Source organism: Leopardus geoffroyi, chromosome E1, assembly GCF_018350155.1.
Source record: "Leopardus geoffroyi isolate Oge1 chromosome E1, O.geoffroyi_Oge1_pat1.0, whole genome shotgun sequence".
Lineage (NCBI taxonomy): Eukaryota > Metazoa > Chordata > Mammalia > Carnivora > Felidae > Leopardus > Leopardus geoffroyi.
Window position 1 is genome coordinate 38,615,152 of NC_059330.1, and position 18,940 is coordinate 38,634,091.

Sequence of the window (18,940 nt, forward strand, 5' to 3'; positions counted from 1 at the left end):
CAGTCCCCTGGCACTGAGCAGTGCCCAGCAGGCCAGCTGGCATCCAGGGTGTGTTTAAATGATCTCATGGAGAATAGGGAGGGGGCTGGCACCAGGATTGTCCTTGGCTGTACCTAAGGGTGTGGATGGGGTCACTGACCCCGAGGCTGACCTACCTCTCAGTTCTGAATCCAGACAGGATCAGTCCTTGGCTCTGGTCAGCCGCTCTACCCACCCTGCCCAGGGAGCCCAGGGTGGGTTGTGGGGAGTGGAGGGTCGGGTTCTTGTCTGTGACCCCTGCAGCTGTTGTGACTCATGTCCCAACCTGATTGCCTGGCCCAACAAGGAGACATGTTCCTCTTGGGACAAGGTGGGGACCGGTGAGGGCACAGAGGTGAGGGCACAGAGGAAGCTAGGGGCCCATCTGGACAGGGGCTCGTAGCCTACCTAGGGCAGAGGTGCACTGGACTGGCCCAAAGGGGTCCACTCCAGGAAGACCATGGAGATAGCTCCATGGAATCCACTTCCCATTTTGGGGAGATAGGAGGGGAGACCCTGGCATCTTGACCTGGAGTGCCAAGCAGGACCTACAGGCCTGGCCTGACCCCCTCCCCAAGAAAGGGGAATGCAGTGTGGGCTGGGGAAGGAGAGGGGTCAGAGACCCCAGACTGGTGCAACCCCAAATCCCTTGGCACCGAAGGCCCAGCCCGCGCCCCCTGGCGACCGCGGCAGTCCGGGGAACACCTGCGTCCTTCCGCCCTCACCAGGGACCCGCGTGCCCGACATGGCTAGGATGTTCCGACCTTCTGCCTTCAGAAGCCCCCAGATAAGCGGCTCAGAGCCTGCAGGGCCCGCAGGGAGGCCCCGCTGTTCGGAAGGCTAAGTGCATTAGCCCCGCTCACATCCCCTATCGCTGCTGCCATCGGACGGGCGGGGCCGGAGCTCCGCTCTAGGGCCCCGGGGCGACCGCGACGGTGGCGGAGGCCAGAACGGACTGTCCTTTCCGGAGTGGGTGTGGGGGGCGCTGGGGAACGAGGGTTGGGAGGAAAGGACGAAAGAGGGCTGGAGGGAGGGGGGAGCTGGGGTGACCAAACCAAGGAAAGGGGTGGATGTGGGACGGGGTGTCTCGGAGGAAGGAGAGCCCGCAGGGGGCCGGGCCCGGGGTTGGGACGAGAGCGCTGGGAGGTGGGCAGTGGGACAGCGCCGACTGGACCCTGGGCCAAAGAGAAGGAATGGGGTGCCGGGCGAAGGGGGTGAATGGCCAGGGAGCTGGAGGAGAGCGAGGGGAAGAGCTGGGGGCTGGCGGGGCGGGGATCTAAGGGTCTTGGGGGCACGAAGCTGGCTGCCTGGGGCCAGGCCCGGTGAGGCAGAGTGGCGGGGCGCGGGCGCAGCGGAGGAGCGGGGTGGGGGTGGGGGTCACACGTGCCCGGGCCGCCCCACACGCGCCCCGAGTGTCTGCCGCTCGGACACTAAGGGAGATGGATGGGGTGGGGGAAATTGCAACGCGGGGCCCCGGGCGGTTCCTGGCGCAGCCGCCGCCCCCGCAGCGGAAGGTCGGGCCGGGACTTGGGCGGCACATAAAGCGGCCGCGAAGCGCGAAGACCGGGCGGGCGGCGGCGGCAGCATGAGCACGGCAGACCCGAATCCCGCTGCGGGCGCAGTCCCCGACTCGGACCCGGACCCGGGCCGGGCGGCGGTCGCCTCCGCCTACCAGCGCTTCGAGCCCCGGGCCTACCTCCGCAACAACTACGCGCCCCCTCGGGGCGACCTGAGCAGCCCGGACGGCGTCGGGCCTTGGAAGCTGAGCTGCTTGGCACAGACCTTCGCCACCGGTGAGCGCGGGGGAAACTGAGGCCGAGAGGACAAGAAGTCATCAGGGAGCTAAAGGGGCATACGCCAGAGCCCGAGGGGGGCCAAGGAGCACAGATAGGTAGTTAGGAGTGAAAATAGAAGAGGAAGAGAAGCAATATCCCTTTGCGGGGGCGGGGGGGGGGGCGCATAGAGAGACCTGTGAGGAGGGCATGGGGGGGGAGCAGATCGTTCACAATTGAGAGGTGAAGTGGGGGGGTGCAGGAAAGGGCCCCAGATGAAGAGAGACGCCAAGAAAAGAGATGGAAGCAGAGATTGGGGAGGGAAGAGGCAACTGGCGGGTGACTGCCCGTCACTGTAGGATTTCTCCGCTTAAGTCTCACTGTAAGGACAGTTCCGCAGATGTGGGACTTGAATCTCAGATTGTCTAAGTTCCTTTCCCAAGGTAAGTCAGTCTGTGTTGGACGGGGTGGGGGGACTCAGATCAAGGTTAGCTAATGTGTCTGCCAGATGGAGATACACTTTACAGAGGAGGAAGGGAATGAGGGAGGGAGAAGCAGGTAAGGGAGAGAGTGACCGAGGCGGGGGATGCTTGGACAGGGCTGGCACCAGGACCCTCTTCCCCTGCGCCCTCCCAGGTGAGGTGTCTGGACACACCCTCATCGACATTGGTTCAGGCCCCACCATATACCAGCTGCTCAGCGCCTGCACCCACTTTGAGGACATCACCATGACAGATTTTCTGGAGGTGAACCGCCGGGAGCTGGGGCTCTGGCTTCGGGAGGAGCCCGGGGCCTTCGACTGGAGCATGTACAGCCAGCACGTCTGCCTCATTGAGGGCAAGGGGTAAGGGAGCTTCCCATGGAGTGGCTGGCAGGGGGGCAACAGAGGACTGAACGTGGGGCGGCCCTGAGCCCTGGTCCTGACCCTGCCTTCTGCCCCTGCACAGCGAGCCCTGGCAGGAAAAGGAGCGCCAGCTGCGAGCCAGGGTGAAGCGGGTCTTGCACATCGATGTGCACCAGCCCCAGCCCCTGGGTGCTGGGAGCCTGGCGCCCCTGCCTGCCGATGCCCTGGTCTCTGCCTTCTGCCTGGAGGCTGTAAGCCCAGACCTTGCCAGCTTCCAGAGGGCCCTGGACCACATCACCACTCTGCTGAGGCCTGGGGGGCACCTCCTCCTCATCGGGGCCCTAGAGGAGTCATGGTACCTGGCTGGGGAGGCCCGGCTGGTGGTGGTACCCATGTGTAAGGAGAAGGTGGTGGAGGCCTTGGTTCGTAGCGGCTATGAGGTACGGGACCTGCGCACTTATGTCATGCCTGCCTACCTTCAGACAGGTGTAGACGATGTCAAGGGCATCTTCTTCGCCTGGGCCCAGAAGAAGGTGGGGGTGTGATGGCCCAGTGCACCCTGTGCTGATGGCTCTCATATACCCAGATTCCCTGTCATCTGTGGTGGCACCTAATAAAGAAATCAGTTCCTCCTGCTCAGTGTCAGCTGTGTGTGGCTCTTCTGGGAAACAAGGGCCCAGAGCTCTCTCTAGGGTTGTGGGGGTGTGAAAGCCACCAACCCTAGCCCTTTTTTTTTTTTTTTTTCCAGAAGCTTCCATGAAGGTAGGTTTCTTTACCACTCATTCTTCCCAAACTAAGGAAAGCCAAGGTCAGCGGGTATTCATTCAGCATCTGCTATGTGCCAGGCACCTATTAGGTCCGTTCAGTCCTCACATTCAGCAGGTCCGGTTGTCCTGTTTGCAGGTGAAACTCAGGAAGGTTAAGTAACAAACAGTAGTAGAGCCTAGTTCAGGCCAGAAGGGGAGGAGTGGGGAGATAATCAGGAGACTGAAGTGGATAGTGCAGGGGGAAGGAGTTACAATGCAGGCACCAGTTCCCTCTCCCAGAGCCCACTCCCCCTGGACTGGAGCTCCGCCCAGCTCTGCTGCCGCTCTGCATCTGGTCCCTGCCATCCCCACCCCCAGTGCCTAGGTAGAGACCCCCACCTGCCTATTGCCTCCAGCCAGGTGTCTTCTCCTTCCCTCCAAGCCCACACTACTCACACAAATGAGCTGAACAAGGGTAGGTGAGGCTGAGAATTCGTTTATTAAGAATGTTCCTTGCTACCCTCTCTCTCACCCTAAAATAGTTCTCAATATAAAAAAAACAAAAAACAAAAACAAAAAACCACAGGTCACCCAAGTCTAAGGTTGGAGTCCTAGTACAGTGCCCTGACTCCAGGGAGGGCAAGAGGGCAGGGAAAGAACAAGAATCCAGACTCCCTGCTCCAATCACACAGACTGCCTTTGGATGGAAAGTTTCTGGAGCTTCACGTTCTATCCTTGCGGAGCACGAATGTGCCAGGGCTGCTGGCAACTAGCAGGGGTCACCTTTACTGGGGTGCAGGTAGAGCGTGGCCCCTGCCTGTCTCTGGGAAGGCCAGAAACCAGACCCAGCCACAATCCTCCTCCCCTACTCCCTCAGATTGCCCCCCTTCCCAAGGTCCAGGCTGTGACAAAGGGGCTTAGCAGGTAGGTTACTCCGGGAAGGGAAGGCCAACCAAGCCTAGGCAAGGAGACAGAAGGCTGGAGAGGCGCAGAGGATCTCCATTTCCCCACCTCCCTCTGACTCCCAAGAGGCTGGTTCTGGAGGGTGATCTTGAGTTGTGTGTGGGCCCTCCGAGATTTGGAGGGCTGTAAAGTGGGGGCAATGGACAGAAACACACACATGCAGCCTGGACACTCGTACCCCCAGCCAGACTTTGAGGATATCCTGGCTCTCTGCCTGGCCTGGGGCCTTGTGCAGAGCTAGCACTCAATAGGTACTTGTTGGTGGTAACTCGATACCCCACATTTCTCCAACCTACCCCCACTGTGTGGTACACTCATGGCACTCACATTCACCCACCTGTCCTGCAGCACACACTTTAAAACCACTCACACCCCACCCCACTCTCCACCCACGCTCATACACACTGTCCCACCCAGCATCCCACACACCTCAGAGTGCCCACCACTCTGTCACCTATGCACTCAGTCTGGTTCACACTCCCGTACACATTCATGTGCAGGCTCTCAACCAGAACAGCAGCAGAGGAGCCAGAGGGATTCCCGTCCTGGGCTCTGTGGGGTTCTGGCCTTGAAGGGGGAAGGAACATAGTGAGGCCTCTGGGGGGTCTGGCTGAAGCAACAGTCAGGGTAAGACCACTCCCCAGTCCCAGGGGCTTAGTCCCTCAAGATCCCATGGGGAGAATGGGACCAACCTTGGAACTTGGGTAGCCAAAGAGCAAGAGTCTAGTGCCACCTAGTGGTGCCCTGGAGGAGGGCAGGGGGGTAACAGGAGGGGACCCCACTGTCCCCAAAGGCCTGTGGTACCTGGTTTCCCAGATAGACAAACAGCTGTGGGAACCAACCAGGCACTGAGGGGATGTGGGGAAGAGGCTGATGGGGAGGCAGAGGCAGCTCTCCTCTTGGTGGAGCTAAGAACACAGTTCTACTCCAGTTCTGCTCCAGGAACCAGAGAGGCTGCCCATTCTCTAACCCCAGATGCTGAGAGGCCAAGCCTGAACAGACTCCAAGGCCTAGGAGGGCCATGTGGGGGCAAGCAAGGGGATGGGCAGTTACATGATTCTGGGCCCACACCCTTCATGTCCAAGTTCAAGATGCTAAAAGGAAAAAAAAAAAAAATTAATCATCTCAAGGATTATGAGGAGAAAGGGAGCAGCGGGGAGAGGGCAGGACCCCCAGTGGGGCAGACACGCTCCCAGGGCCTTCAGTCCAGCTTGAACTTGGCTTCTGATTCCTTCAGCAGATACAGGCTGTCATCTTCCAAAAAGCTGTGGGCAGAGGGAGGAGCCCACTGAGGTATGGCTTTGAGAGCACCCCGTGGGGGTGAGTATAGGCAGGGGGGCCAGTGTGCACAGAGGCCTCAGTCTCCTCAAAGGAGCGGGTGAGGATGGGCACAAAGAAGGTGCACACTGGGCAGGGGGCAGCACCCACCTGAAGAACAGGACATGGACCGGGATGGTGCTGATGTGCCAGATGGCGTGGGCGTCCAGGACCCAGAAGAAAGGTGGGAAGTCGAGCAGCTCAAGCAGGGACAGCCCCTGTAGCAGCAGGACCACCACCATGCACTTGCGCACGTGAGGCAGCCGCCGCTGGTTCCGCAGGCACCAGGCCAGCCACCACACCACGTTCACCAGGCCTGGGTGCGGGCGGGGGGTGGGGAGAGGCTCACTCCCTGGACCTCCTTCTCCCCCCAACAAAACCTCCACCATCCTCATGCACTTTGACCCCAGGACCACCTTCAGACTCTCCTGCCAGCCTCCCCTCTCTCCCACCCCAAATTCTTTCCCCTTCCCCCACCCTAAGGGGCTCTCTAGAACCTTCTTCAGGAACAGCACCAAATCCGTACCTCCACCCCAGGCCAGCAGTTCTACAGATGGGCTGGGTCCCCCACTCCCCCATAACCCCAGGAGCCTCAGGTCCCTCCCCGTGCCTCACCAATAGCCACATTGGCCGCCAGGTTGTAGCCATAGTCGAAATGGACGAGGCTCAGGTAGGAGACATGCGCGGTCAGCATTAGCAGCAGGAGGGCCCGAAAGGCACTGGCCACAGCCGGGTGCTGCAGCCCCACGGTCCTGCCCCACCATCCAGAGCTGCTCAGGTGGAGGGCGGCCCATGCCCAGGGCAGCATTTCCTAAACATCCCTTCACCCCGACATCAGTATGTGGAAGCCACTGCCCTCCTCCCCCCACCAAAACAAGCCAGCTGGGCAGGCCTCCAATCCACCTCCAGGGGTCTGCCCCTGCTCCTCAAGTGCCTCTGATCAAGTGCCTCTGCTCCTTGGAAAGAGCCAATTCTACCCCCCGAGTCCCCATTCAGAACAGCCTGGAGGGTGTGTGTGTGTGTTGGGGTGCAAGACCCGGGGGACAGCACCCCCAAGGGTGGGTAAGGTGACCCCTTTCTGCCCCCAGTGCCTGATTTTGCCCCCACAGAGGCCAAGATGGGCTCACCTGACGCAGCACAGATAGACAGAGTGTAGGATGACGGTGGACGCACAGAAGTAATCCATTTTCTGAGGATGGGGAGAGCTGGGTGAGGGGCCAGTGTGAGGGAAGGGGAGGCGGAAAAGGTTTTGTATGGGCAGGGCCCCCAGAGGATCCACCAGGGGTGGGGGCAAAGGGGGGGGGCAGAGGCGCAGCCGTACTCTAACATGGGGGTCCATGTCTCGTGCCCCTTCTGCCTGTTGCTGGTTCACTCCTGAATTTAACAGTCGGACCCTTGTATTCATATTCTACAACTTTTTAAAATGCATTCAGCAGCGAGGCTTTGGAGGCATCGGTGGAGGTGCCTGCCAAGACTCCAAAATACATGAGCACACCACAGAATCTGGAGCGCAGCCTTGAGTCCCACAGCCCTGCGCCCAAGAACCGGCTGCACCCTTGGGGGGGTGAGTAGTTCTGCCTTTCCAAGGTTCAGCTGCCTCATCAGTTAAGAAGAGCCAATAATCACACCTACCTCACCAGGGTCAAGTGACGCTCAAGGGCACGAATAGGTTAAAAATGCCTAACACATAGCGAGTGCTCTGTAAATGGAGTCCCTATGAAACCGAAGAGCTGACCCCCACCTCTTCTGGGCTCCTGTGGGACTGTCCCAAGCAGGAGAGGGGCCGAAGGGGTGCTCACCTCTGTGAGGTCGGTGTCCTTGGTGTGGAAGACTGTGGACCAGAACCAAGCATTGAGTGAGACCTGTAGGGAGGGGCTGGTAAGCATGGTGTCTCGACGTAGGGAGGACCCCTAGAGCATTCACAGGAGTCTCTCTTTGGGGAAGGGGCTCTTTGGAGCAGAGAAGCATGCTTTCCCTTGCCCCTGAAGCCCACAGAACAAACCCGTGCCCTCGGCTTCCCAGAACCCTGAACCCCCTGGGCCATGGGGGCTGCAGCCTCCACAGGTTCCGGCCTGGCCTGGGAACCAGTTCCCAGTTCCGGCACATCCAAGTTCCCTGCTTACTCAATCGCTAAGACAACAGCCCCTGGGGGGACCTTGCCTCCTCCCCCAACTGGCAGGTGATGACAGCCCCACCCTGGCCAGGGGAGCCAGTGACCTCAGCCTCTGGGGGCGGGAATGAAGTGGGTGGGGTGGAGGGGCCCGAGCCAGCTTGGGGTGTGTCCCGAGGAAAGCAAGCAAGGGAGGGAGATCAAGCAGATCCCACTGGGGCCAAGTCTCTATGGAGGAGGCTGGCCAACTGAGCCCAGCTTCCTCCTGGGTGGCCCAGCCCAACCTGCCAGACCAGTGGCTGCTGCTCTGAGGCTCTGGGAGGAACAGAAGGTTCAAGGGGCTGTGGTGGGCAAGGGCCCAGGAGACCATTTGAGGCCTTTTCCCTGGAAATTAACTGCAAGGAGACAGTACAAAACATCTTGCAAATGAGTCCTAGACCTTGTGGGAGTCAGCGCTGTATCCATGGTAGAGGCCCAAATCACTGAAAGAAGGGCGGGCTAAGGTGGAGGTTTCCTACGTTGGGCTGGAAAACTAGTGACAACTGGTCAGAGGAAAAAAACCGGCAGCCTGAGGTCCGCCCTAGAATGCCCTAGAGATAGAGAGGGATGCCCTAGGGTGGGACAGGCCTGCCAAAGACAGGTAAAGGCCAGGAGCTGCTCACTTGGGTCCAGGACAGCAGGAAGACTGGCCAGGCACAGGACAGAAGAAGCAGGGAAGAGGCCTCTCTATCCAGTCCTGCAGCAGGGTCAGACAGTGGGATGGGTTCCCTATCGCAGGCCTGAAGGGGCTTATGAGAGAATGGGAAGAGCAAAGGGGTGGAGGCAGGCAAGACTCTGTGCAAAGCCAGTCAGCACTAGAGGTCTCTGGAAGCTCAGGTAGCCCCATGCAAGCCTGTCTGGCCTGGGTCCTGGGCTGAATCTCTCGGCTTATGTTCCTCATGACCTGGACAAAGGCCCTGCCCTCTGGGCCTGAGCTTTCCCCTGTGACTAGTCAGGAGCTAGCCTAAGTGATCCTTTGTCCCTTTCCAGCCCTGACATCAGGTGATTATTCTAAGTCTGGTTGCTTGCTCTTTTGAAGATGGCCATCCAGTCCCATCCCTGGGTCTGCCTCTTCCCCAGAGATGGTATATGAGGTATGGTCTGGAGGCTGGAAAATGGGACAGAACAGGGTGGCTTCTCAGACACTGCTCCCACGAGGTCTGTGACACTCAGGGTCAGCATGGAGAGAGGAGCAGACTTGGGGCTGGAGACAGAGCCCAGGAGATCACATGGGCCAGGTCCCCAGAGAAGGCCAGGAACAGGGACACTCTTGGGGAGGAGAATGGCCCCAGAACCAGTATGAGAGGGAGGTGGAGGGGAAGGCAGCAGGGACTGGCAGCCAACCAGGCCTCCTTGTCACCCACACCAGGAAGGGAGAGGTGACAAGAGGACTGAGCTAAGTGGTGGCTGGAACACTGGAAGCGGGGGAGAGGGAGCACAGGGTCAGGGCTTAGCTCTACAGGATGGAATGGGAACTGCTTGGTCCCCTGTCCAACTGCCTCCCCAGGGTGCCTCCCACTTATAGAGACCCACCTGAAGCCTGGACTCTGCACCCCTGAAATGTCCCCTCTCCCCTGGGAAGTGTCCCATTATGAGGGACTCCTCTTCTGGCCCTCTCCTCAGACTTGGGAGATAGTGTCATTAAGAATGCAAGGCCAAGGGTCAGACTACCAGGGTTCAAATCCTAGCTCTGCATTTCCCGTGTGTCCTTGGGCAAGTTATTTAGCCTTGCTGTGCCTTGGTATTCTCCTCTGTAAAATGGGAATAATCATCGTATTGACAAGGATTTAATGAGCAATACAAACACAATGTATAGCACAGTGCCCAGGACAGGGTAAACCATTAGGTGTTATTTGTTCCCAGTTTGTTGAGCAGAATGGGACTCTCGCATCTCTCCACAGACCTGAAGCTAAAGAGGCCAAGTCTGCCTCCCACTCTCCCTGAAGGCCAAAGGAGTCCAGGGGGAGAAGAGGTGGTCTCCCCACGGCTGCCTCGGCCCACCCCACTGTTCGTGCTAGAGGCAGAATTTCCAGAGCCTCCATAATAAGACGGACCCTGGATTCAAGTTCTGCCTCAGCCCCTAAATAGCTGTATGATCTTGAACCAATAACATCTCTGAGTCTCAGTTGTCTCATCTAGCAAATGGGGTTAATAATAATACCCACTGCATAAGAGGGTCCTGAAGATGATGTCTGTAGAATGTCTGGCACAAAGAAGCCACTCAATAAACAGCTGCTGTTACGGCTGCCTGGCACATAGTAGGTATTCCCATAAATGTCAGTCTCCCCCCAGGAGTCACAGAAGAGATACTGTTTCTCTTCACTCAGAGTTTGTAATCAAGACTCAAGCAAAGGGGACAGACAGACGGGGAAGGAAGGGAAAGGTTCCAAGCCTCAAGTGTATGGCTGCTCCCAGACTCCTCAGCCAAGCTTGAGCAGAATGGGGGGAGGTAGATGGTAGCTGGCCAATCAGACAGGCCAGGAGGGTGCTGGGCTGCCCAGCAGGGCCCCAGGAGCTTTGTGTAAACACTGAGGAAAGGGGGAGGCCAGGGGCAGGGTGCCAACAGGGTGGAAATGGAAGGGGACAGGGAAGGCTGGGTGAGGGAGAGCGGGAGGCTGTTTCAGTCTGTTGGAAAATAAGAAAATTGAGACAAAAATATCACAGCCGTGAAACTGGTTGGATGCCAAATGAGCCAGATCTGTCAGGAATTCGACCCCAGTGCTAAGCCCCAGTGCTCGGGGCTGTCATTGACACCGTGGTGGTGGGGACATGTGGGTCTTTAAATAGCTCAGTGTCTCAGAAGTGGGGGAGGCAGAATGTTAAATATGACGCCTGCTGCCACCCTGCCCCCCTCCCAGAGGCCACAGTGTCTCATCCCCTGCCTCAGTCAGGGCAACCCTGCTCCGCTTCACTCCTGAGAGAGAAGAGGGGAAGAGGCAGATGGAGCTGGGGGAAAGATGGCTTCTTCCACCATCAAAAAAGATTCCTTGATTTCCTGCCGTTCTCTGACCAATGGGAAGTCCTTCCTGAAGTCTAACCATCCTTCTGCTGCAGACTCAACCTGTCTCTTCTTGTAGTTTCCTCAGCAGAGGTAGAGCACAGTCAGTCCCCACCTCCATCAAGCATCCTGCAGAGACGGTTTGGGCTTTGCTGGCACTCTCATCCTCTCACCTCTACTTCTCAGGACCTTTCTGCACTGGGCAAAGGGGAGGGGAACTGGTTTGGCCTCCTGGCTCTACAGACAGCAGGGGCCCCCAGCTCCCTGAAGTCAAAGGTCTGTGATGTGCAGAGCTTTGGCAGCTTCCCAGCCCAAGCCCAGAGCCAAATGTCAAGGCAGAGGCTCCCTTCTGGTGCCAGCTTCATCAGCCCTGCTGGGGCAGGGTCTCCTCGTTTCCCAGGAAAACAGACTGAGAGAACCCCCTGCCCACCCCACTGCCCAAGACTGAACCTGGAAAAGGCCTTCCCGTCCTATCCCAACAGAAATCAGGAGCCCCACTCGCTCCAGAAGACCCAGCCCAAGACAAAGTCCACTGCCACACCCTCCATTCAGCTCAGGATCCCTCCCTCCTATAAACACAGGCGCACAGGACTAAAGACCAAGTGTACAATCCAGACTGGGTCATCAGAGGGAGTGTGGACACTGAGACTCTGTCCCTCAAGGACCTAGTGATAGCATGAGGAGGCTCTATGTCCCAGAGCCCCATATTCCGTAGGATGTCCTAAGACACGGGCCCCAGGTATCTGCCCTCTCTCAATCTAACATCTCCTGCTCTGTCCCTCAGGGTCCTCGGTCACACTGGACTACAAGGGTACTGGGAGGCGTGACCCTCACCAAGAAGGAAGCTGAGTGGCACATGCCAGTGAAATGAAAGACCCACGAATCAGGGAGATCAAGACGAGCGTTGTGACGTGACCACTGGCAAGGGCTGGGACCCTCTGAGGTCCCTCAGACCTGTGCATCTCTCCAAGGAGGCTCTAAGCTTTGTTCAGGGAGTTCAGGCAGGCAGGGCTGTCCAGTGCTCTCAGGCAGGGCTGGGGGCGGGCGGTACAGGCTGTGGGCCCAGAAAGCAGCGACCCCTGGAAGAACCCCAAGGGACAGGTGTACTCTCCTCAGCTTCTCTGCCCTTCCTGCTTTCTTGGCCAGGACCAAATTCTTTCCTCTGAGAGAGGCCTAAACAGGAAGTGGTGGTTCTATCCCTCCCGGGCCGGTGACAGGGCATGCGGATGCCAGCCCCCTGCCTATGCGAGAGCTCCTGCCCCTCAGCACTCAGGGCCCTCTCTGTGCCACCTCACCTCCCTCCACCGCCTTGCACTCAGCCACACCGCAGCCAGGCTGACCTTTCCAAGGCTGCCTATCCCGGTCCCACATCCTCCAGCTTCCATCCCATTGCTGCTGCTGGGCCACCAGCCTGGAATGCAGAGATCCAACCTCTTCTCCCCTCATCTGTATGTGTCTAGGCCTTATCAGGCCTGTGGGTCCCCGATGGAGGCTCTCTCCCTCTCTGGGCTTCCCCGGAAGACTTCTCCACTTAGAGGACACGTCTCCCCACCTTACTATTTCGAGGGCTCTCTACCAGAGCCCTCCTCAGCTCTGCCTGCCTTATGCCTCCTGGGCCAGCTGGACCAGCGCTTCCCACCAGGCTTAGCTTCTTGAGGCAGGTGCCTCAGTTCCCACAAGTGCTAACTCCTGCCTCTACCCACAGCAAATGCTCAACAGACATTTATCATGGAGACAGCCCAGGAGAGGGGCTAAGTGCTCTGACAGCCCTGGAGTCAGTCCTGTCTCCACCAGTCACCAACTTGTGAGCTGGTGACTTTGACAAGGTTTTCCCTCTCTGAGCCTTACTCAGAGCTCACGGTGGTATTATGAGGACTGAATGAGAAAAATATATGTAAAGTACTTAGGACAATGCCTGTTATGCAATTCATATAACACTTATTATTAATATTTGTTAAATAGAAAAGATTACGAAGGATCAACATTTCCCAGAGGCTTAACAGCCTCCCCGCCCCTGCCCTCCTTCCAATCCCCAGCTCCTAAGTCTGAGGCTTGGCCTGGACTTCTTAGCACTCCCACACTACCAGTTTTCCTAAGGTCCTCAGAGACCTCAGGGTGGCCAGATCCAGGGCGTCCTAAAGTTCTCTTGATTGTCCAGCAGAATTCAAGAGGACGGCCTACCCTCTCCTCCCTGTTCTTGTCCCAGGGCTTCCCAACCACACGGTATCCTAGTTTCCCACCTACCCCTCCAGCCACTCCTGACTCTGTCGCTGGCCCATCCTTCTTGATCTAATCATTATGTTTGGGGCTCCTCAGGGTTCCATCCTAGATCCCTTCTCTTCTTGCTAAGCTCCCCTTGGTGATCTCATGCACACTCATGGCTTCTATCACTCTCTCATAAGTGGGAACACCGGGTTATTCCTGATTCCTCTTTCCTCATCTAACCTACGACTGAGGCTTGTCAACACAGCTAAGATAGTAAGAGTGCAGACTCTGGGGTCACCTGGCTGGCTCAGTCAGTAGAGCATGTGACCCTTGATCTCAGGGATATGAGTGAGTCCAAGCCCCACGCTGGGCATGGTGTCTACTTAAAAAAAAAAAAAAAAAAAGTGCAGACTCTGGAACCAGATGCCTGGGTTCAAACTCTGGCTCCTAGGGCAGGTTATTTAACCTTTTCAGCCCTTGGTTTCCATCTGTAAACTCGGGATAATAATACTACCTATCTCATAAGCTATTTATGCGATTAACAAGGTTAATATTTATAAAATGCTTAGAATGGTGCCTGACATACAGTAAGAGCTATGCATGGGTTTGTTAAATCAATAAAATAAATGAAAAATTTTAAAGTCAACTCAAAACATAGCTCAAACATAGTTCTCTTCAATAACCCCCCTTCCTCCCCACCAGTCTAGCTACTTGTGCCCTATGCTAAAACTAACTAGCTGCCTGCATCCACTCTTACCCCTCTAATCTGTTTGCTACACAGTAGCCAGAATGAGTTTTCCAAGCAAATCTATTCATGAAACCTCTTCTCTCTGACCCTCATTGCTTCCTGATGCTTTGAAAGTCCAGATCTAAAGTGTTAATGTGCCCCCCAGGCTCTCCATGGGCTAGCCCCATTCACTGCCTACCTGCTTACCTGTCGTACCTACTCCCTGGCTTCCTGTATGGCCGACCCCCTAGCCTTTCAGGTTCTCACTCTCTTCTGCCTGTCCACATTCTATGTCTTCTATGTAGATGACTCCTCCTACTCTCCCTGAATTCACCTAGCTAACATTCATTCATCATTCCAATCTTACCTCAGAGGCCCCTTCCTCAGGGAAGCCTTCCCTGATTGCCCTGTACTGGTCCCCCATCACACAACCCTACAACACATCTCCACTGCACTTTCCCCAGAACTGTACTTTTACGTTCAATTGTGTGCTTGTGTGGTTACTACCGGAGGAACCTGACTTTTTTTGTTTTTGTCTTTGTTTTGTTTTGTTTTGTTCAAGTAAGCTCCACCTCCAATGTGGAACTTGAACTCACGACCCTGATATCAAGAGTTGCATGTTCTATAGGGCGCCTGGGTAGCTCAGTCGGTTAAGCATCTGACTCTTGATTTCAGCTCAGGTCTTGATCTCAGGGTTGTGAGTTCAAGCCCCTCACTGGGTTCCATGCTGGGTGTGAAGCCTATTTAAAAAAAAAAGGGGCACCTGGGTGGCTCAGTTGGTTAAGCATCCGACTCTTGGTTTCGGCTCAGGTCATGATCTCATGGTTCATGAGTTCAAGCCCCACACCGGGCTCTGTGCTGACAGTACGGAGCCTGCCTGGGATTCTGTCTCTCCCTCTCTCTCTGCCCCTCCTCTGCTCTCTGTGTCTCTCAAAATAAATAAACTTAAAAAAAAAAAAAAAAGTTACACACTCTATGACTGAGCCAGCCAGGTGCCCCCTGTCTGTTTTTATATACTTTTGGATCTCCAGCACCCAGCAAAGTGCCGGGCACATAGTAGGCTCAATACATGAATTAATGGCTGCTTTGGTGGCAGGAAGGTGAATGAGCAGACTGTTTCCCTAAGGCTTACAGTGGGGTCTCTGATTGCAACCTCTTACTCTCATACCCCCCCCCCCAAGGTTGTCACAGTTCATATGTGTACCCTAGCCCATGTTTCTCACACAATTCCAGGCTTCTCTGACCAGTCACCTGTAAAGCTCAGAGCCCTCTCTGGATACTCACATGGAACATATTTCGACTTCTCAGGGATGGTCTAAGACCAGGCTGAGCTCTACATAGAGTACTGTGACTGCCGTACCTCCAGACCTGGACTAGGATTGAGATTGCTTTGAGTCTTCGGGGCGGGGGAGGGGGGGGGTGGGGGGGCCCCGGAAAGACCTGTGGTCCCAGCATGCTCCCTAGCACCCATCTCCCTTCTGGGCTTGTAAATTGCCCTATGGGGTCTCTTAGTGGCCTCCTCCCTCCCTTCTGAATATCCTGGCCTAGGACTCTGCTAGAAAGGTAAAGTCTGATTCAGCACCTTCCCTGTGTTCTCCCTAGGCCTGACCACCCCACAGCTGCAATTTTAGACCTGGAAATCAGAGGGGAAGGTAGGTGAAGGGAAGCTCCTGTTGCATGAGAATGGGGATCTAAGAGTTCCTCCTTCCTAGATGATGGCGTACAGCAGGAATACTGCCAAGTTACCTACCCAGGCGAAGGCCACGCAGGTGGGATACATGGGGGAGGAGGCTGGCACGGAGGTATGGTAGCGGCAGAGCATCACCAGGCTGGCTAAGCCGTTGAGGAAAGAGGCCATGGCAGAAGCTGGCTCTTGGAAGAACAGGAACCGGGAGAAGGGCCACTGAAAAGGGAGCACATGGAGGGGGCCTGAGCAGCAAGCAACCCCCAGCTAGCCCAACATGCTTTTCCTTGACATGCCACATCAACAGGTCCTCAGTTGGCTCCTTAGCTCTGGTCCTCGGCCAAAGCCTCACATATAGTCCCTCTTTGGGTCAATGAGCTCTCCTCCAGTCCTTAGCTGAAGGTCATCCCTCTATCTTGGCCAGCACTCACAGCACTATAAGCCTGGTCTCTGGGAAGAACAGATGGGCCAGTGTAGACGGCTCAGTATGGTCTGGTAGAAACAGCTTAGACTTGCCATCAGGAAGACAGAGATCCTAATATCCTCCTTCTCTACCACTGACCACAGGCCTCTGAGCCTCCGCTTACTCTGACAAATTGGGGAAAATAATTCTTGCCAACCTCAATAGTCCAGAACAAAATCATAGTGGATGAAAAAGCACTAGCAAACCATGACTCACTGGGCAATCTGAGGGGGTATTACTGTTTTAATCTGAACTTCTACTGAAAAAGCAAAAGAAAGCATGCTGTGGAGGGTCAGAAAATTTGTCCTCGTAGCAAGGACATTCAACCACCCTAAGAACTCCAGCATGGCTGAGACCACAAAGCTTCCCAGATCTTGTTATTCCAAATCTAGAGGCAGGATACATTGGTTCCATCTGATTATATGAAAACCAGCAGATTTTGAGAACAGGTACCCGCCCCAAACACACGCCCATCACCCCACAGCTCAGACTGCTTGGATGGTGTGGTCTAACTGGGGGGTGTCTTACTCCTACCACACTGCCACCATACACTTATCCTGACCCTCCAACTCACCTTGCCATGGAACTGAGGCACTTTGTGACCTTCCTTGAGGTAGAGGCCAACAGTGACCCACATACACTCATACTTACAGTCGTCCTGACAGGTCCAGCCTGAAACAGAGAAATGTGACCTGGTGAACTCCTTATCATGGGAGGCACAGAGAGTGCAGATGGGACTCAAGCTCAAATGCAGGCTAAGAGGGCCTGCAGGGTGGAGAGGACCAGAAGAAATCTCAAAATGCTGGCTTCCCGCTAGGATGTACGAGAGATAGTAGAACATACACATGAGGGAAAAGTATGTGTTTGTGTGCATGTGTTTTAGGGGATGGGGATGTGCAATGAGCAAACAGAGATGTTTTTCTCTTCTCCTCTCACCAAGATGGGAACTTCGGCATCTGGTGGACTCATTAGTGGATAGGTGGGTTTATGTTTGCTCTTCCTGAATTCAGGCTTTGCTCTCACTTGCCAGGGAAGAACTCTTGCCATCTTACCCCCGTCCTATGAAAATGAAGCCCAAATTCTTCACTCTGACTTTTGAGTCAGAAAATTCCTTTCCCAGCTTTATTTTCTATACTCCTTTTCAGGCACCCCGCACCCTGCTCCCTGAGTAAACCAAGCTACTGGATATGCCCACATCTGCCCAGGGCCTCCACTCTCTCCGTTCGCTCTGGAACGCAAAGGGATAGTAAAGAGAACAAACTTGTAGTCGGACAGGCCGCAACTGGAAATTCCACTTTACCACTTACTGGCTGTGTGACTTTGGGCAGGGCACTTAACCTCTCCGAATTTCCCCATTGTAAAACTGGGTTAAGAGAAACTACCTTATAGGGCTGTGAAAATTAACTGACCTATTGTGACACCTGTCACACGACAGGTGACCACTATGGCCACAGGTCCAAATTTAATGTATCCATCTTGAAGCCCTTCTATCACAGAACATTCCAAGATGATCACGGTCCCTACCCTCCCAAAGCAAGAAACGATTCCTTCCTGCCATATGCTCCTACTGCTTGCCCTAGGGTCCTCTAGTGCTCAAATCATCCTTTACCTTGCACTGGAGAAGGCTAATGTCCCTGTGCAGACTGTGACCCCGAACGGCAGGATGCTGGTCTGATTTCAGTGTCATTCTAGGGCCTGTACCCAGGAGTATTAAGTAACTTCCCATTTGACTGAATAAATAAAGTGAAACATGAAAGCTTCTGGGAAAGTAAGACCGTCTGATGATGCTCTAACCACCCTGGGGCTCCATTCACACACACAACAACGGACCCCGGGGGAAGAAGGTAAGGCTCAAAGGTTGTTTGGGGGCGCAAGGGGCGGAGCCAAGGCGAGGGGCGGGGCTTGATGCGGGGAGGGGCTTACCTGCTAGACTCATGTAGATTGGCTGGCGGGAGCGGAAGTGCCTCAGTGCGCCCCCTGAGCAGTTCCGCTCCTCGCACCGGTGCACGCAGTCGCGGTACACCGGCTCGCGGTCGCCCTGGGAGCCGCTTGCTAGTGCGGCTGCCCCAGCCAGCAGCACCAGTCGCGCGGTCCGCCCGGCCATCCCTTCAATCTGGCCCTCCGCCGGCGGAGCAGCTTAAGAGCCTTCACTTCCGGAGTAACAGGAAGTGCCTTGTGTTCTTTATTCTGCTCTCCGGTGACGTCCACGCACTTTAAATAAAAGTTCCCGGATTGCTGTGGCCGCCTGCCCCGCCCCTCGTCTTACTGTCATCTGCATATATCGAGGCGGCAGGGATAAGAGAAGGGGGACGCCAGGTGGCTTAAGGAGCAAAATAAATTGTTGGGTTTTTTTTTCTTTTTTCTATCAATATACGTCTTGTTTCTTCTCCATGGTCTCTGTATTTGAAGTACGGTTATTCTTTCACCAGCCCCCCCCGTCGGGTTTCGCTTCCTAGTGCACCTGGAACTGCCCATGTCTTTCCCCATCTCCCCTGGCACCATCCTGGTTAAAGACATCACCATCATCTGTCGCCGAGACTGCCGCAGTAGTCCCTTTCCGAGTCTCCCGGAAGGGAGACTTTTGTCTCCTCCTACCTTTGTCCTCTCCAGTCCGCGTTCCGTTTCCAAATTCAAATTTGACCCTGTCACTTTTGTTCTTAAAATTCTTTACTGGCTCCCAAGTACCTCAGGATAAAATCATGACTCCACAAACCCTGTACGATCTGGCCCCTGCTCCAGAGCCAAGGGGCCATGTTTCTCAACCGTCCTGGCCTTGCCTTATCTGTATCATTTGTAGTCTCAGGCGTGCTTATTCTTCTAGGCTCAGTTAAAAAAAAAATTTTTTTTTTTTAACGTTTTATTTATTTTTGAGACAGGGAGAGACAGAGCATGAACAGGGGAGGGTCAGAGAGAGGGGGACACAGAATCTGAAACAGGCTCCAGGCTCTGAGCTGTCAGCACAGAGCCCAACGCCGGGCTCGAACTCACGGGCCACGAGATCATGACCTGATCCGAAATCGGACGCTTAACCGACTGAGCCACCCAGACACCCCT

The 18,940-nt window shown here is 55.6% G+C and overlaps 2 protein-coding genes across 4 annotated transcripts; one reads left to right on the forward strand and one right to left on the reverse strand.

Moving 5' to 3' along the window:
* Nucleotides 1–169: 169 nt before the first annotated feature.
* On the forward strand, nucleotides 170–3,269 carry PNMT (phenylethanolamine N-methyltransferase). Of its 2 annotated transcripts, none has more exons than XM_045488688.1 (3): nucleotides 170–1,811; nucleotides 2,427–2,634; nucleotides 2,738–3,269. In XM_045488688.1, the coding sequence occupies exons 1-3, from the start codon at nucleotides 1,604–1,606 to the stop codon at nucleotides 3,177–3,179; spliced, it is 858 nt and encodes a 285-aa protein (XP_045344644.1). In that variant the 5' UTR covers nucleotides 170–1,603; the 3' UTR covers nucleotides 3,180–3,269. The 2 variants fall into 2 exon arrangements, with proteins under 2 accessions (XP_045344644.1, XP_045344645.1); XM_045488689.1 differs by having other exon boundaries at nucleotides 1,395–1,811; nucleotides 2,466–2,634.
* A 591-nt stretch (nucleotides 3,270–3,860) lies between these two features.
* Nucleotides 3,861–18,621, reverse strand: PGAP3 (post-GPI attachment to proteins phospholipase 3). Of its 2 annotated transcripts, none has more exons than XR_006714952.1 (8): nucleotides 17,810–18,621; nucleotides 16,461–16,558; nucleotides 15,490–15,642; nucleotides 7,460–7,522; nucleotides 6,788–6,865; nucleotides 6,276–6,412; nucleotides 5,772–5,976; nucleotides 3,861–5,608 (listed from the first exon to the last, which is right to left on the reverse strand). XR_006714952.1 is itself a non-coding variant. In XM_045488687.1 (8 exons), exons 1-8 carry the CDS (start codon nucleotides 17,988–17,990, stop codon nucleotides 5,545–5,547), a joined length of 963 nt encoding a protein of 320 aa, XP_045344643.1. In that variant the 5' UTR covers nucleotides 17,991–18,608; the 3' UTR covers nucleotides 3,861–5,544. The 2 variants fall into 2 exon arrangements, 1 of the variants encoding a protein (XP_045344643.1); XM_045488687.1 differs by having other exon boundaries at nucleotides 6,788–6,849; nucleotides 17,810–18,608.
* Between the last annotated feature and the right edge of the window lie 319 nt (nucleotides 18,622–18,940).

Bases quoted from the DNA above. Each gene is read 5' to 3' on its own strand.
- PNMT (XM_045488688.1), top strand. From the start codon at position 1,604: ATGAGCACGGCAGACCCGAATCCCGCTGCGGGCGCAGTCCCCGACTCG. The intron at 1,812-2,426 runs GTGAGCGCGGGG...GCGCCCTCCCAG, and splicing joins GGCACAGACCTTCGCCACCG to GTGAGGTGTCTGGACACACC. The intron at 2,635-2,737 runs GTAAGGGAGCTT...GCCCCTGCACAG, and splicing joins TGCCTCATTGAGGGCAAGGG to CGAGCCCTGGCAGGAAAAGG.
- PGAP3 (XM_045488687.1), bottom strand. From the start codon at position 17,990: ATGGCCGGGCGGACCGCGCGACTGGTGCTGCTGGCTGGGGCAGCCGCA. The intron at 15,643-16,460 runs GTGAGTTGGAGG...CTCCCTTTTCAG, and splicing joins TGCCTCAGTTCCATGGCAAG to TGGCCCTTCTCCCGGTTCCT. The intron at 6,413-6,787 runs GTGAGCCCATCT...ATGGTGGGGCAG, and splicing joins GTCTATCTGTGCTGCGTCAG to GACCGTGGGGCTGCAGCACC.